Below are 14,642 nucleotides of genomic sequence, written 5' to 3'. Positions count from 1 at the left end.
TAGTCATTCAACTGGCGGGAGCGGTCGCGCACGGGCGGGAAGACGGCCGCGCATGCGCGGTGGGCGTGCCCTGCGTGCCGACCGTCCCGCGAAGCTTTTTCCGGTTGGTGGGGGCTGCCGCGGACGTCACCCAGTCGTGAGAACAATCAGCCTGCTGTCCTCGGAGAACACCTGCTACAGGTATGTATCATTCACTTCGGAACTGGTTGAAGCCACTATCTAATCCCACCATCCCCAAGAAAGCGGAGTCCCAATACAGGATCCACTCAGACCCAGAGTTGATGCGGCCTCAATTGCCTCATGACTCGGCGGTCGTGGACTCTGCTCTCAAGAGAGCACGGAGTTCGAGGGATACCGCCTCGGCGCCCCCTGGGCGGGAGTCTCGCACTCAGGACTCGTTTGGGAGGAAGGCCTACCAATCTTCCATGCTCGTGACCCGCATCCAATCATACCAGCTCTACACGAGCATCCACATGCGGAACAATGTGAGGCAACTGGCGGACCTGGTCGACAAGCTCCCTCCGGAGCAGTCCAGGCCTTTTCAGGAGGTGGTCAGGCAGCTGAAGGCGTGCAGAAAGTTCCTGTCCAGGGGTATCTATGACACCTGTGATGTGGCATCTCGAGCTGCGGCCCAAGGTATAGTGATGCGCAGACTCTCATGGCTGCGTGCCTCTGACCTGGACAACCGCACCCAGCAGCGGCTGGTGGATGTCCCTTGCCAGGGGGATAACATTTTCAGCGAGAAAGTCGAGCAGTTGGTGGACCAACTACACCAGCAGGGAAACCTCTCTCGACAAGCTCTCCCACCGGACGCCTTCAGCATCCACCTCTGCAGGTGGACGTTTTTCCCTGGCCCGGCAGGCTGCACCCTACGCCTACAGCAAGCGTAGGTACACCCAGCCGGCCCGAAGGCCTCCTCAGGCACAGGGACAGTCCCAGCGTGCTCGTTCCCGTCAACAGCGTGTGCCTAAGCGGCCCCCTGCGCCTCCACAGCAAAAGCAGGGGACGGGCTTTTGACTGGATCCATGGGAACATAGCCGCCATCAAAGTATCCGTACCAGACGACCTGCCAGTCGGGGGGAGGTTGAAAGTTTTTCACCAAAGGTGGCCTCTCATAACCTCCGACCAGTGGGTTCTCCAAATAGTGCGGTGTGGATACACCCTGAATTTGATCTCCACTCTGCCAAATTGCCCACCGGGAGCCCAATCCTTCAGCTCCCATCACAAGCAGGTACTTGCAGAGGAACTCTCCGCCCTTCTCAGCGCCAATGCGGTCGAGCCCGTGCCACCGGGCAGGAAGGGCACACACTTTCACATCACATTACTGCCTCCAGCAGGATACCCGAAGCAACAGTCGGTTTGGGCAGTCGGTGCTGCAGAATCTGTTTGGGGTTTGAATCCAACTCCACCCTCCAGGACCCGATATATTCTGTTCAGGCTGCCCTCTCAGTTAGTTGTTCTTCGTAGGTCAATTTCTGTTATGCCCTCGCCGTTGCGAGGTTCAATTGACCTGGGTTCTTGTTTTGAGTGAGCCTGAGAGCTAGGGATACCCCAGTCGTGAGAACAAGCAGCCTGCTTGTCCTTGGAGAAAGCGAATGATACATACCTGTAGCAGGTGTTCTCCGAGGACAGTAGGCTGATTGTTCTCACCTACCCTCCCTCCTCCCCTTTGGAGCTGCGTTTTACTCATTTTTTTTGCTTGTCAATCAACTGAGCGGGAACGGTCGCGCACGGGCGGGAAGACGGCCGCGTATGCGCGGTGGGCGTACCCTGCATGCGGGATCGCCCGCGAAGTTTTCTTCCAGTTGGTGGGGGCTGCCGTGGACGTCAACCCAGTCGTGAGAACAATCAGCCTGCTGTCCTCGGAGAACACCTGCTACAGGTATGTATCATTCGCTATTATGAAAAACTTCATTGGCTTCCATTGCAGGCCAGGGTATTGTTCAAACTTTCTTGTTTTATTTACAAAATGATATATGGTTTAGCTCCAGTATAGCTTGTGAGTGATTTTTTTTTAACACAACAATCTAGAGTTACCAGAACATTGGAGTTTTTTTTTACTTTCCCTCCTTTAAAGAATTTAAGAAGTAGATTAATTGATACTCTTTATATATATATATATATATATATATATATATATATATATATATATATATCAGGCAGTTCATTTGGTAAAGACTACTAAAGATTTATTGTTGTCTAGAGTCAATTGCAATCTGTTTCGTAAACAGATAAAGACTTATTTATTTAAAACTCAATAAAAATGATTTAAAAAAAGTTCTAAATGATTATGATTAGAATATTGTTGCCAAGCAATATTTGATTTCTTCTGCTTAATGATGGGAATGCCTAGTCCTTTTAGAGCTTATGATCCATATTGAACCGAAAGATATATGGCGGAATATAAATTCATTGTTAATGTTAAACTAAAAGATAGTGGTCCATTATTTGTCCCCTATCTGCCATGTACAACTATTTGCAAGAGGAGTTGTTGCTAGAAATTCAGATACCAGAAGAAGAAAGCATGTGGGCCTCAGGGAAACAGTGTGAAAAGCAATCTTTATTAAAAGACACGGGCTGTGTTTCAGCATATGCCAGCTTCAGGGGTCAAATGCACAATGCGGACAAGCCCTATTGGTCCTCCTTCTAACCCATCTGCCATTTGGACGCCCAGTCTTCCAATTTCCTAAGGTCTTCCTGCAATATTTCACAGTCCGCACGTGTTTTAACAACCTTGAATAGTTTTGTATAATCTGCAAATTTTATCATCTCACTCGTTCCAATTTCCATATAATTTATAAATATGTTTAAATAGTGCCGGTCTCAGTACAGATCCTTGTGGCACTCCACTGTTCACCCTTCTTCATTGAGAGAAATGACCATTTAACCCTACCCTCTGTTTTCTGTCCAGTAACCAATCTACACCAGAACCTTGCCTCCTTATCCCATGACTCTTTAATTTTCTCAGGAGTCTCCCATGAGAGTCTAGCTTTATCCCAGAATTTGGTTTGGTTTTTTTTTTTTTTGGTTGTTTTTATTTTTGGGGGGCTAACACCATGTTCAGAATGTTTAGACCCTTAATTGAAATTCACTCCATACAGCAGAAACAGGTTGAATTTTCAGCTAGCAGTGTTTAGATCCGCTCAACTAACGTGACTGGGCACATGTTGGCTGTGTTTAACTTATGGGCCTTTTTAAGACAGTTTTTGGAAACAGAATTCATTTGTTTGCTATGAGAAACTTTCTTTGTTTTTAATTAATATTTCTATTATTTTTCTTTCAAGTTGAAAGTGCAGAGAATGTTATGTAAATTAGTGATACAATTTCCTACCTTAATGCATTCTGAACTGTATTTTTTAGACAGCAGGAGCTGAAAAATGTACGAGGCTATGAAGTTTTATAAAACAAATAGCGTTGTCACCTTGCTTTCCCTCCATTTATGCTTTCTGCCATCTTGCTTACCTTCCCCATTTCCCTCAAGTCTTTCTAGGTATTTTTTATTTCCTTTTTTTTTTAGATCACTTGCACCATTTTAATACTATTCTTTTTTTCTCTATTCTATTCTGTTCTAATGGGGTCTTATATACCGCCCTTTTCTGATCAGGATTCATGGTGGTTTATAGCAGAGAAAGAGACTCTACATATAGAGCGAAATGACTTCGTGAGTACTGAGTAATGGAGGATGGGGGTGGCTGCCAGCTGAGTGGTCGGGAGATACTGATGTGGTGCCAGATTGTTTGTCAAACAGATGGGTTTTTAAGGCCCTTCTGAAGGTGAAGCATGAGGGTAAACGCTTTAGATCTGTTGTCAGCATATTCCAAAATCTGGTCCCTGCAAAGGGAAAGGAATTTTAAATAATGATTTTGAAACGAATGTGACTTAGGACTAGAAATCCTGATTTTATGTTCTCAAGAAACCTATAATTCTGCTGGGGGAGGGTATGACTAGGAGATCTTATAACCCTTCTGAATGTGATCCAAAAACTGATTTCTATATTAAGCAGAGGGATTTAAAGTTTATATGTTGGCAGCCAGTGGAGGTCACGCATTGGTGAGGACACACTGTCGAAGCAACTTGGCCCGCAGATCAATTGAATAGCTGTGTTTTGTAATAGCTGTAAATGGTTAAGTAGTTTTTTTGAGATACAAAGGTATAGTGAGTTGCAGTAGTCTAGTTGTGGAAGTAAGAATTTTTGGGCAAGAATCCTGAAGTTTTCTTTTAGGAATAGTGATTTGGTTGTCCTTAATTGTCTAAGTCTTTAAAATAATTTCCAGGGCATTAATTTGTTTGTCAAATCTGAGATCTGAGTGTAGTATGATGCCTAGCACCCTCAAGCGGTCTTCGATTTTTAGGATTTCTCCTATGTTCAGTGTAATCAACTGTACTGGGAGTGAGCTGACCTCTCCAAACCATAGTATTTTTATTTTTTGCTCGTTTAGTTTCAGGAAATGGTTTGTGGCCCAGCCGTCGATATCGGAGACGTGGTGTCTGATGGATTCTAAGGTGTCCTTGAGATTTTCCTGTACCGGGCAAGGGAGGGAGAATATTGTCAGCATAGGATAATGCATCTATCCCCCCGTCTGACAGGTGGTTACTGAGTATGCTTAGATAGATATTAAAGAGGGTGGGTGAGAGCGGTGAGCCCTGGGGTACCCCACATTCTGGGTTCCAGCTTGATGATTTGTTATTCTTACCTTGATCTGGTCTTCAGAAATAATTTGAACCAATGTAGCACTATCCTGGTAATGCCTGTCTTGTTCAGTAAAAAAAAAAGAAGGATTGAATAATTTGCAATATCAAATGCTGACAAGATGTTAAACTGAAATAAGACGACCTGTTGGTCTATATTTAGGAAATGCCTAACTTTGGTGGTGAGAGCAAGGAGCAGAGTTTCTGTTCTGTGTTGGGATCTAAAGCCATGATGTGTTACAATAAGGATGTAGAAATTCCAGAAGCTTAACCATCCAAGGTATGCTTGATACTGGGCAGTAGTTTTCTACCTTGGCTAGGTCAGCCCCCGTGGACTTTTGCAATGGTGTTAAGATAATTTCAGAGAGAGACTGTGAGTAACATCCTGATTTTAGTGTTTTGCTTACAAAGGTTGGTAGCTATTGTAGGATCTGTGGTGGTGCCTCACTGAACAGATATGACGGGCAGGTGTCTAAACAGCATGATTTTTTTGAGAGTTTAGCAAGAATTTTCGAGATTGAAATAATAGAAATGTCCTCAAACTTGTCCCATATTCTGTCTGCTGGGATGTCCTTCTGGTGATGTAGGACTCTCTCTGTCAGGTTGCCTAGGTGAACTTCAGCAAAGGAGTTTTTGATTTTGTCCACCTTAGCCTGGAAATGTTGCGCCAGGTCGTCGGCGCATGGTTGTGCTGTTTCTGGGATCATGAATATTTGGTTTGTGTTTGTTAGATTTTCAAAGATTTGAAAAGGGCTTTTGGTGAGTTGTTTGAGATTCTTATGCCCTGACTGAAAAAAAAAAACCCTTTTGCCTCTGCTGTCTGATTCTTGTAGGACTTAACTTCTTTCCTCCAGACTATACATGATTGGGCGTCACCGCATTTCCTCCAGTTGTGTTCCAGTCACCTGCATTGACACATAGTTATACCATATGTTTTTTCTTTTTCTGATTTTTGTCTCTTTCAAAGGTGCCAGATCATGTAAGGTTTTGCAGACAGTGTTGTCCCATGTTTCTAGCTTGCAGGTATTAGTGAATTGACTTAGTTTGAGTGAAGCTTCTTTCTAGAAACTTGCCGGGTCTGATCTGCATCTTTTAAATATGGTTTGAGCCTTTCTATTGGTATATGTTTGTATGTTGAAAAACTTTAGATAGAAGGAGAGAGGGAAGTGATATGACCAGATCAGTGGTTCCCATTTTAAGTGATCTAACTCTATGAGGTTAGAGTCTCTGGAATAGGCCACAAAATCCAGTTTGTGGCCTCTCTGATGTGTTGGTAATGGTGGGTCTATGACTACTCCAAAAACTGCAGGAAGTGTGCCACAACTGGATTGGAAGAATCTTGTACATGTAGGTTTAGGTTCCCAAGTAGTATTAGATTTGTAAATTGTGTGGTATAGTACGTGATTCTTTTGAGTAATTTCTGTTGGGTAGTTTGTCAGTGTTTGAGTGGTCTGTAGATCAGCACTAGCCCTAGGGTACTGTTATGATTCTGCCGGCTTGGCAGGGAGAGAGGGGGGACGTTTCTTCTGATTGACTGCCAGGGTTTGTGCTGACGTCTGTGAGTCTACTTAAGCCTGCGTGTTACTCCCTGCCTTGCTTTGGCATTACTCACACTCTTGTGGTGACTTGAAAGCCGCAGCTCTTGGTCAGAACGTGCTCTGTGCTCTGACTTTGATCTGAGTTTCCTGTTCAGGGATTTCTTTCCTTTCCCTTTGTTTGTGTTAGCTGGGGGAAGCGTGTGTATGTTTAATTAGTTCTCTTGCCTCCAGCTGGGCTTCCCTTCGCTGGCTGCTGCTCTCTGTGGGAAGCCAGCTGCTTGTTCCTCAGTGGGGGCTGGGCTTTGTTCAGCTTTCGTCTCAGCTAGGCTGCTTGTCTGAGAGCGTCCTCTCTGGTTGCTTGTTTACTCTAAGAATTTCTCTTCCCAGTGTCCCGGCCTGCTGGCTCAGTGAGTTTAACCCTTTGTGTACTGTGTGTTTTGTGTCCCTGCCTCTGTCAGTGTGTTTGTTCTATCTGCCCTGCTTCCCCTCGGTGAAGCGTTCTCTCTGTTTGTTTGTTGATTTAGGGAGCTCTCTCTCTCTCTCTGGTGTGCCTGCTGGCTCTACAAGCTTAACCCTTTGTGTTCTGGTTGCCTCTGTCTGCTGTGGGTTTGGGGCAAAGGCTTTCTGCCTTCCTTTTGTGTCTGGTTCCTCTGGCTTCTGCCTGGGGCTTCCTAACCCTTTTGGGGGTTGCTGTGTTAGTTCCCCTGCCCTGTGCTAGTCCCCGGGGTGGACGTGGCCCGCTCTGGTTCTTTTGTTTCTCCCTTTGCCCCATCGCTGGTGTTCAGCGCGTGTCTGACATTTTGGGGTCCCGGGGGGCCCTCTGGGTTCTTTCACCCCCCTCCCCTGGTGTGTGTCTGGGTTCCTGTTCGGCCATGAGGCCCGCACGAGTGGCTTTGTGTGCGTGGGTTCCGGTTCGGCCGCGAGGCCCGCCTGTTTGCCTATTTCCTTTCTTCCTGAGGGACTGCGGGGAGGGGTAGCTTAGGGGTATTGTGTAGCTAGGGTGTGTGGTGGTAGGTCGGTCTCCCCTTGGCCTGGGTCGGCGCCCCGCTGGCCTTGGCCATGGCCCAAGGGCTCACGACCAACCCAACGAATTACAGGTACTCTTCTTGCAGACATTCTGGAATTGGCAGGTCATAAGTTCCAAGTGGTCGTCACAATGGCTTTTGATGAGTCTGATATCAAAAAAACACTTTGTAGATCAGGGCGAGCCCTCCTTCCTTCTTTTCTTTTTTTGTTTTTTTGTCTTGGACAGTTTATAGCCTTTTAGCCGGCAGGATAGATTGATAGGATGTGGGGCAAGCTGAGATCAAGAATCCATGTTTCTGTTATGAAAGCTAGGCCTGGGGAGGATTTGGTTATGAAGTCACTGACTATGTGGGCCTTCCTGCATACTGACCAAGCATTGAAATACATGCATTCAGTGACTTCTTTTGAAAGCCATACTGTTCGCTGGGGTTTTTTTTCTGTATTTTCTTTACTTTCCTACTATAAAGATTTGTTGCCCTTATAATTGCTTCTGTGTGTACGTCGTTATATTAGTTTAACCCACCATTCCCACTACTGCTTCTTGTGATTTTGCGCAAGTCACATTACCCTCCATTGCCTGAGGTACAGATTGTAAACCCTCCTGAGACGGGAAATTATGTACTGTACCTGGATGTAACTTGCCTTGAGCTACTACTGAAAAAGGTATGAGGTAAATCCAAAATCCCTTCTCTTCCTCTTGCCAGTTGTCCTCTCCCTCAGTCTTAATAAATTGGTACCTCTATGCTTTACTCTTATATTAAACCACACCAACCCTCAAGTGAACATCTACAGTGACTTTAGAAGCACCTTTCTCCCTTTGTAAATACAGAGAACAGTTTTCGAAAACATTTACCTAAGGAAATAGGTATTTACCCAGGTGAAATGATTTGACTGACATTGCTGTCCTCAATCATGGCTAAAAGTATGTGTTGATTTCTTAGAGCACACATTTGAGCCACATTAAATAGTGAGTACATTTAGGACTAGGGAAGCAATCAGTACAGGTACCATTCATTTTCAAATCCATATGTGCTATGTTGCCGTCCCCCTTTTTCTACTGCATTCAGAAGTAGGTGCAAAGTACACAGATGAGTTTAGTAAATATACTTTGCACTTGATAACTACCTGGTTGTTTCTTTTTGAAAATGTTCCTGAAGTAAGTATATTAAAAGTACCTTCATAGTTTGCAACTAGTCAGGCTATGTTAAGATTGCCCGGTCTCTTGCCTGAGGGATACCCCTTTTAACGAGTATGCTTCTAAATTGTTCTACATGTGTTTAAGATCTGCCACCATCACCTCCACTCACTGCAGATACAATGCAATGGATTTAAAAACAATTTAACCATGTTTTACAGTGCAAATAATCCAAGTTCACTTTTCACTTTTAGACATCTCCATTCAGTTAGCTTCCTCTTAGAGCCTGGTTCCCTTCTCATTCTTCTTTATTCCTCGGTACTATCAAAACTGGATTATTGCTATTCTGTTCTCATAGGCTTATCTGCTTATCAATTATACACAGGCTCCAACTAGTGCAAAATACTGCGGTAAAACTTCTCCATGGCCGAAAGAATTAAGATCATGTTATGATCATGCTACTTCTCTTCTTACCCAGAGCACATCCTTCCAGTTGCCTATAGGATTCCTTTAAGATTAATATTTTATCACATCCAGTCCAATCCTTAGGTCTCTCTTCTTTCTTAGCCAGTCTCTTAGTTCCCTATTCCCCTGTCAGATCTCTTTGGTCTGCTAAACAAGGTCTCTTAACAGTTTTATCCTTCCATCAGGTTTTCCTAGATGTCTCCAGAAGATCCTGCTTTAGCATAGTCATTCCAGCTCTCTGAAATTCCCTTCCTTTGTGTCTGCGACTGGAAGGCTTTCTCAATAATTTTAAATCCCAGCTGAAAACTTAATATATTTCTCTAGCTTTCCCACCAAGTGTCCTGTAATCCTTGATATGTGTCTGAGATAGTCCCAAGCTTCCTGATTTTACTTTCCTTTCCCCACTATCCTTCTGTGTTTTGTGCTGTCTTGTCCTGTTATTTTCTCCCTTCCCTGATATACTTTTATAGATTGTAAACTGCTTAAATTTATTTTGAAAGTTTGCAATATATTTTAGGTAATACATAGAAATGCTACAAAAAAAATAAATAAATTAAATAAATAAAAAAATAGAAAAGATAATAAGATACCTTTTTTATTGGACTAAAACATTTTTCAATTAGCTTTCGAAGGTAACTCTTCTTCAGATCAGAAATAAGCAAATGTTGGCAAATATCAGAATCTATAAGTGAAACACAAAAGCATTCCAATGACAGTCTCACAGGAAGAGGGGGTGGAGCGGGTTAGGTGAGAGACAGAGCGAGATGGATGACTGATAAGAGGGTGGCAAAGCAATATAATTTTATGGTTTATAATGGAATGGAAAGCCTAGATTTTTAAGTCCTGTCTGGTGGGTTTCAAAACATTTTTCATCATTTTGACTTCAAAGGTCTTACATTCCTGGATTGTCTTAAAATTTCCTTTTAGTATTCTTACCATAAGATCATTGCTGCAGTGTTCTAGTTTTTGTAAAGTGTTGTCCCACAGAGGTGACATCCTTGTTGGCACTGGAATGTAATATTATGTCTATGTAAATTGAGTCTCATCTTTAGCATCTGGCTTGTTTCTCCAATATAGCATCCTTCTTCACACTTTTTTGCATTGAATGATATATACTACATTTGAATATGAGTATGTGAAAGATCCCCTTTTGCTGAATGTTTTTCCCATGTGAGTGACTGCGGAATCCTGTGAGATATGCACAGTTTGCAGCTGGGTATATTGCGGGGATATGTGCCATTCTCTTCTTTTTGAGCTTTTATTGGGAGCTTGCTTTTCACTAATTTCTGTTTCAAATTAGGTGTCTGTTGGAAGGCCAGCACTGGCGGGGCTGGGAATATCTCTTTAAGTACTTCATCCTCCTGGGGTAGCTCTGGATTATATGTCACTACAATGTGGGGGGGGAGTTCTCTATGGCTTTCTTCTCTTTGTACTGCAATAGGTTTTGTGTAGTTATTTTTAAGGGAAGAGGCAATATTCTTGGAGATTTTGGGGTTGTAGCATTTATGTTTGAATGATTCAGTCCGGATTTTGATGTGTTTATCTCAGTCTCTTGGGTCAGAGCAGATATAATGGTATGGTGTGACTTGGCTTTGTATAATGGATATTTTTTGTATGTGAAGGATGGACGCTGGAGTTGTGGAGATAGCTGCATCTGTCCATAGGTTTCCTGTATATAGATGTTTGTATATAGCCATTGCTGATGGAAACTCTGGTGTCTAGAAAGTTGACTTTTTCTGGGGAGTAGTCAGTTTTGAATTTGATAGTAGTAGTAGTATGTATTGAAGGAACTGTATAATTGTTTGAGAGTCTCTTCTCCTTCAGTCCAGATCATGAAAATGTCATCGATATACTGGTAGTATTTTAAGGGTTCAGGGCCAGATGCACTAAACTTAACGAGCCAGCAACGTGGTTTTTAAACTAATTCTAGCCAGTTTAGCGTGCAAGTAGTAAACCAGGACATGCACAAAAGGGTTCTCCGAGCCATTTTCCTGTCACGGTAGCAGCTAACGAAAACGGAATGCAAAGTTATTATAATGAGCTAATTACTATTATAATGTGAATGCAATGCGATGCGATGCTCTACCGTTTCCGACCCCATGCACAAAAGCAGTCCCTACCTTTACCGTGGAAATTTTACGAGAGGTCTAGACCTGCCGGTTCTTCATTATCACAAGTAGGAGAAGGGGAGAAACAAGGCAGGGAAGATGGAGCACAAAAAAAAAGTATACTAGTTTACATGCAGCTTCTTTGCATGTACGAAAGCCATGCCATATGTTTCTTTTTCAAATGACATTTTACTGGCAAGAAATTGGGGGGGGGGGGGGGGGGGGTAGTACCAAAATGTAAAGCATAACTGGCTTTGGTTCCACCTCCAGCTGTTCCTACTGCTTCCTTCTATTGGCCAACTGACATCCTAGAATGCCCATCTCCCTGAAGATGGACTCTCATTGGCTGGCTGCTGTCCCAACTCCTCCTCCCTGCAGGGCTTCCCTGATGACATCACTTTAGAGCTGTGAACTGATTGGATCCGAACTTCCTGGTGTCCCCCTCCATAGAGAGGGGCTAAACCAATTGGACAGCATCAGCTTGGGATGTCCCGCCCACTCACTACTGGAGGGGGACACCAGGAAGTTTGGATCCAGTCAGTTCACAGCTCTAAAGTGATGTCATCAGGGAAGCCCTGCAGGGAGGAGGAGTTGGGACAGCAGCCAGCCAATGAGAGTCCATCTTCAGGGAGGTGGACTTTCTAGGATGTCAGCCAGCCAATAGAATGAAACAGCAGGAACTGCTGGGGGTGGAACCAAGCCCTGATGGTGCTGATTCCTCACAGAAGAGCTGAGAGCAGCAGAGAGGTTTTTCCCACTTTTTCTCAGCAGCAGAAGGCAGGGAGCTGCAATACAGGTATGCCCATCCAAAAAAAAGTGCTTTTGTGCTTGCAAAAAAAGAAAAGGTTAAATCTACTGCTTTAAGCTGTGTGTACGAGAGCTGTCTGTAGCATGCACAGAGCAGCCACACATAGTGATTGACTGTTCTGCGCATGCTCAGTTCACCTACTTCCCCCTTCCCCCATATCGCATTCAAATGAGCTGGGTCGCAAAAGCAACGAGCAACTCAATTGCATGCGATTTTCTTTGTGAATCCCTTGTTTCTAAATCGGTACATTTTTACTGATTTGGAAATGCAGACGGATCCTTAGTGGGACCTTTGTGCATCTGTCTCTTAGTTTGATATGTATTCAAAAATGTCTCTTCCAGTTCTGCCATGAAGAGGTTAGCATATTGTGGTGCCATCCTGGTGCCCATAGCAGTGCCCATGATTTGCAGGTAGATATCAGAGTTAAAATGGAAATAGTTGTGAGTTAGAATGAATTTGATTAATTTTGTAATAGTTTCTGATGAGTATTGGTGGTCCAGGGTAAATGTTTTTAGGAATTTATCATATGCAGCTATAGTGATTCTATATCCATTGTGACCAGAAGAGTACTCGGTGGTAGCTGCTTGATGTTTTTTAATTTGTTCAGAAAGTCTGTGGAGTCTTGTATGAAGGGTTTAAGGAATCTTCTCTATAAGTCCAGATATTTCCTCTGTAAGTGTGCCAATGCCAGGTATGATTGGTCTGCCAGGGTTTCCAGGTTTATGCATTATATTAAATAAATTGAACCTTGAACCTATATGGAAAAAGAAGTCTAGGAGTACTACAAATTACTTCATTACATTATATACATTTTAATTCAGATTTGATAAAGCGGATTTGCAATAATGTATAGCAATTATTAATGTATAACAATTTTCTGTCATGGTCTGATTCAGTCTGTTTGCTTCTAGGTAAAGAACAGTCTTCACTGGATTTGCATATGCTGCCAGTACCAACAACTCCCCTTTCAGTGTTCACTAAAGAATCAAGTTCATCAAAACATAGTGACCATCACCATCACCACCACCATGATCACAAGAAGAAGAAGAAGAAACACAAACACAAGCACAAGCATAAACATAAGCATGAGAGCAAAGAAAAGGAACGAGAGCCCTTTACTTTCTCAAACAGTCCGGCCAGTGGTCGATCAATCCATTCTCCCTCTCTTTCAGACTGAGGTAGAACCTATCAGACTAAGAACATTTGCAGAGTGCTCTGGAGTGTATATTTAAGGACAAATACAGAAGCTGTGCAAAATAAAAAGAGTTTGTTAACTCTTCAAATGATATAACAACTTTATAGACTTTCTAAAAATTATTTAAACATTTTTTGCTTCTTCTAGCCCTAAATTGTTGTAAAGGTTTTATATTAGAAATTTTTGCCCTTTTTCTGATAATGGATCTTTCAACGTGCTTTCCCCGAATCCTTCCACTTCTTTTTGGAATGTGGCAGACTGCTTTTTGCAACAGTTGGATTGCACTGCCTGCATCTTCAGGAACATGGTTCCCCATATCTCGGTCAAGCTCAATTATGTTTCACAGCCTTTGATGAAGAATAATGTTTGAACTAGAAGCAACTACCAAATCTATGATTAAGTCAGTATTTCCAGGAGCAACCTGTATGTGATAAAGGCAGAAGCTTTTATTTGTTACTTCCTATCTCAGGTTGTCACTTAAATCATTAGAGCTTTGCACAAGTTTTTGAAGTAGCACAAGCAGCAGTACAACTTCTTCCAATGACAATGGCAGAATTGGAGGGGGTGGGGGTTAATGCAAAGCTTTTCTCTGAAGATGCAGTTTCTTATAAAGTTTTGTTCTGGTAATGATGTAATTTTAGCAGAAGTAACTATTTTGATTTCCACAAAAATCAAAATATTACATTTTTTTAAATTTAGAAATTAATAATGTCTTCAGCATTTCTGCCAACATATTTCAGGTATGTGATTAAAGATATTAAGACTGAAAATATATTTTCCACAAAAATCAAAATATTGCATTTTTTAAATTTAGAAATTAATAATGTCTTCAGCATTTCTGCCAACATATCATTTCAGGTATGTGATTAAAGATATTAAGACTGAAAATATATTTTCCTGAAGAGTAGCCCAAAGTAAATCAGAAATAAGTTTTATTTTTGATATCAAAGCTTGGATAATTTTAAATGACTTTATCTTTCACCTACATGGTCCTCTGTTTTGATGATACCCATTCTAATATAGTAGACATTATTTTCAAAGTTTTCCATTTTCAATAACAATTGGTAAAACATGGGACCCACAAATGCTATTCACTCTTTTTTTTCCCCACTTTTTTTTTTTTTTTTAATAAAGTTGGTTTTACCTTCCTTTGTATTTTCTATGTCTCTTGTTTTTATTTTCTTCTTGTTATTGATGCTGTTTCATTGTGTTTGGATTTTGTTCTATTTGTAAAACTATTCTACTCATGTTCCAACACATTGGTACCATGTGGGCTGAGAGATCAGGCATTCGTATCCATACTGCTTTTATTCATCTGCCAAGCCAGGAAATCCTGGATCTCAGTAGAAGGTGTTCCAGTAGCAGGGAAAATAGTTGAAGGGAAAAGGTGAAATTTTGTATATGGTTAGGGAAATTGGCTTGGGAGAGAACCCAGCCATAGGAAACTATTTTTTAAAGTATCTCAACAGTATTTTAGTTATTTTGTTTCAACAAAGAAATGTTAATAAATGCATTTTTGCTATATGTGATTTGACTGTTTTGGCTGTTTTTTCTAGTATAGTATATAAGCGTCACTCCTCATCATTAGTATATAGTATATGATTATGCTACCTTTTTTGAAAAGAATGAATGGGCTGAAAATAATTCAAGCTTGAATTATTCTGTTCAACATTCATCA

The 14,642-nt window shown here is 42.2% G+C and overlaps 1 protein-coding gene across 1 annotated transcript in view; it reads left to right on the top strand.

The window, feature by feature from the left end:
* TAF2 (TATA-box binding protein associated factor 2) overlaps positions 1 to 13,914 on the top strand; it is a 377,955-nt gene extending 364,041 nt beyond the window's left edge. Inside the window, exon 26 of the mRNA XM_030218511.1 lies at positions 12,681 to 13,914. Coding sequence (XP_030074371.1) covers positions 12,681 to 12,946 — 266 coding nt within the window. The 3' untranslated portion in view covers positions 12,947 to 13,914. The remainder of the gene's footprint in view (positions 1 to 12,680) is intronic.
* The last annotated feature ends 728 nt before the right edge of the window (positions 13,915 to 14,642 follow it).

The sequence above is a fragment of the Microcaecilia unicolor genome, chromosome 1 (assembly GCF_901765095.1).
Source record: "Microcaecilia unicolor chromosome 1, aMicUni1.1, whole genome shotgun sequence".
NCBI classification, from domain to species: Eukaryota; Metazoa; Chordata; class Amphibia; order Gymnophiona; family Siphonopidae; genus Microcaecilia; species Microcaecilia unicolor.
The sequence above is the reverse complement of the archived record's forward strand: the minus strand, read 5'-3'. Positions and strand labels throughout refer to the sequence as shown.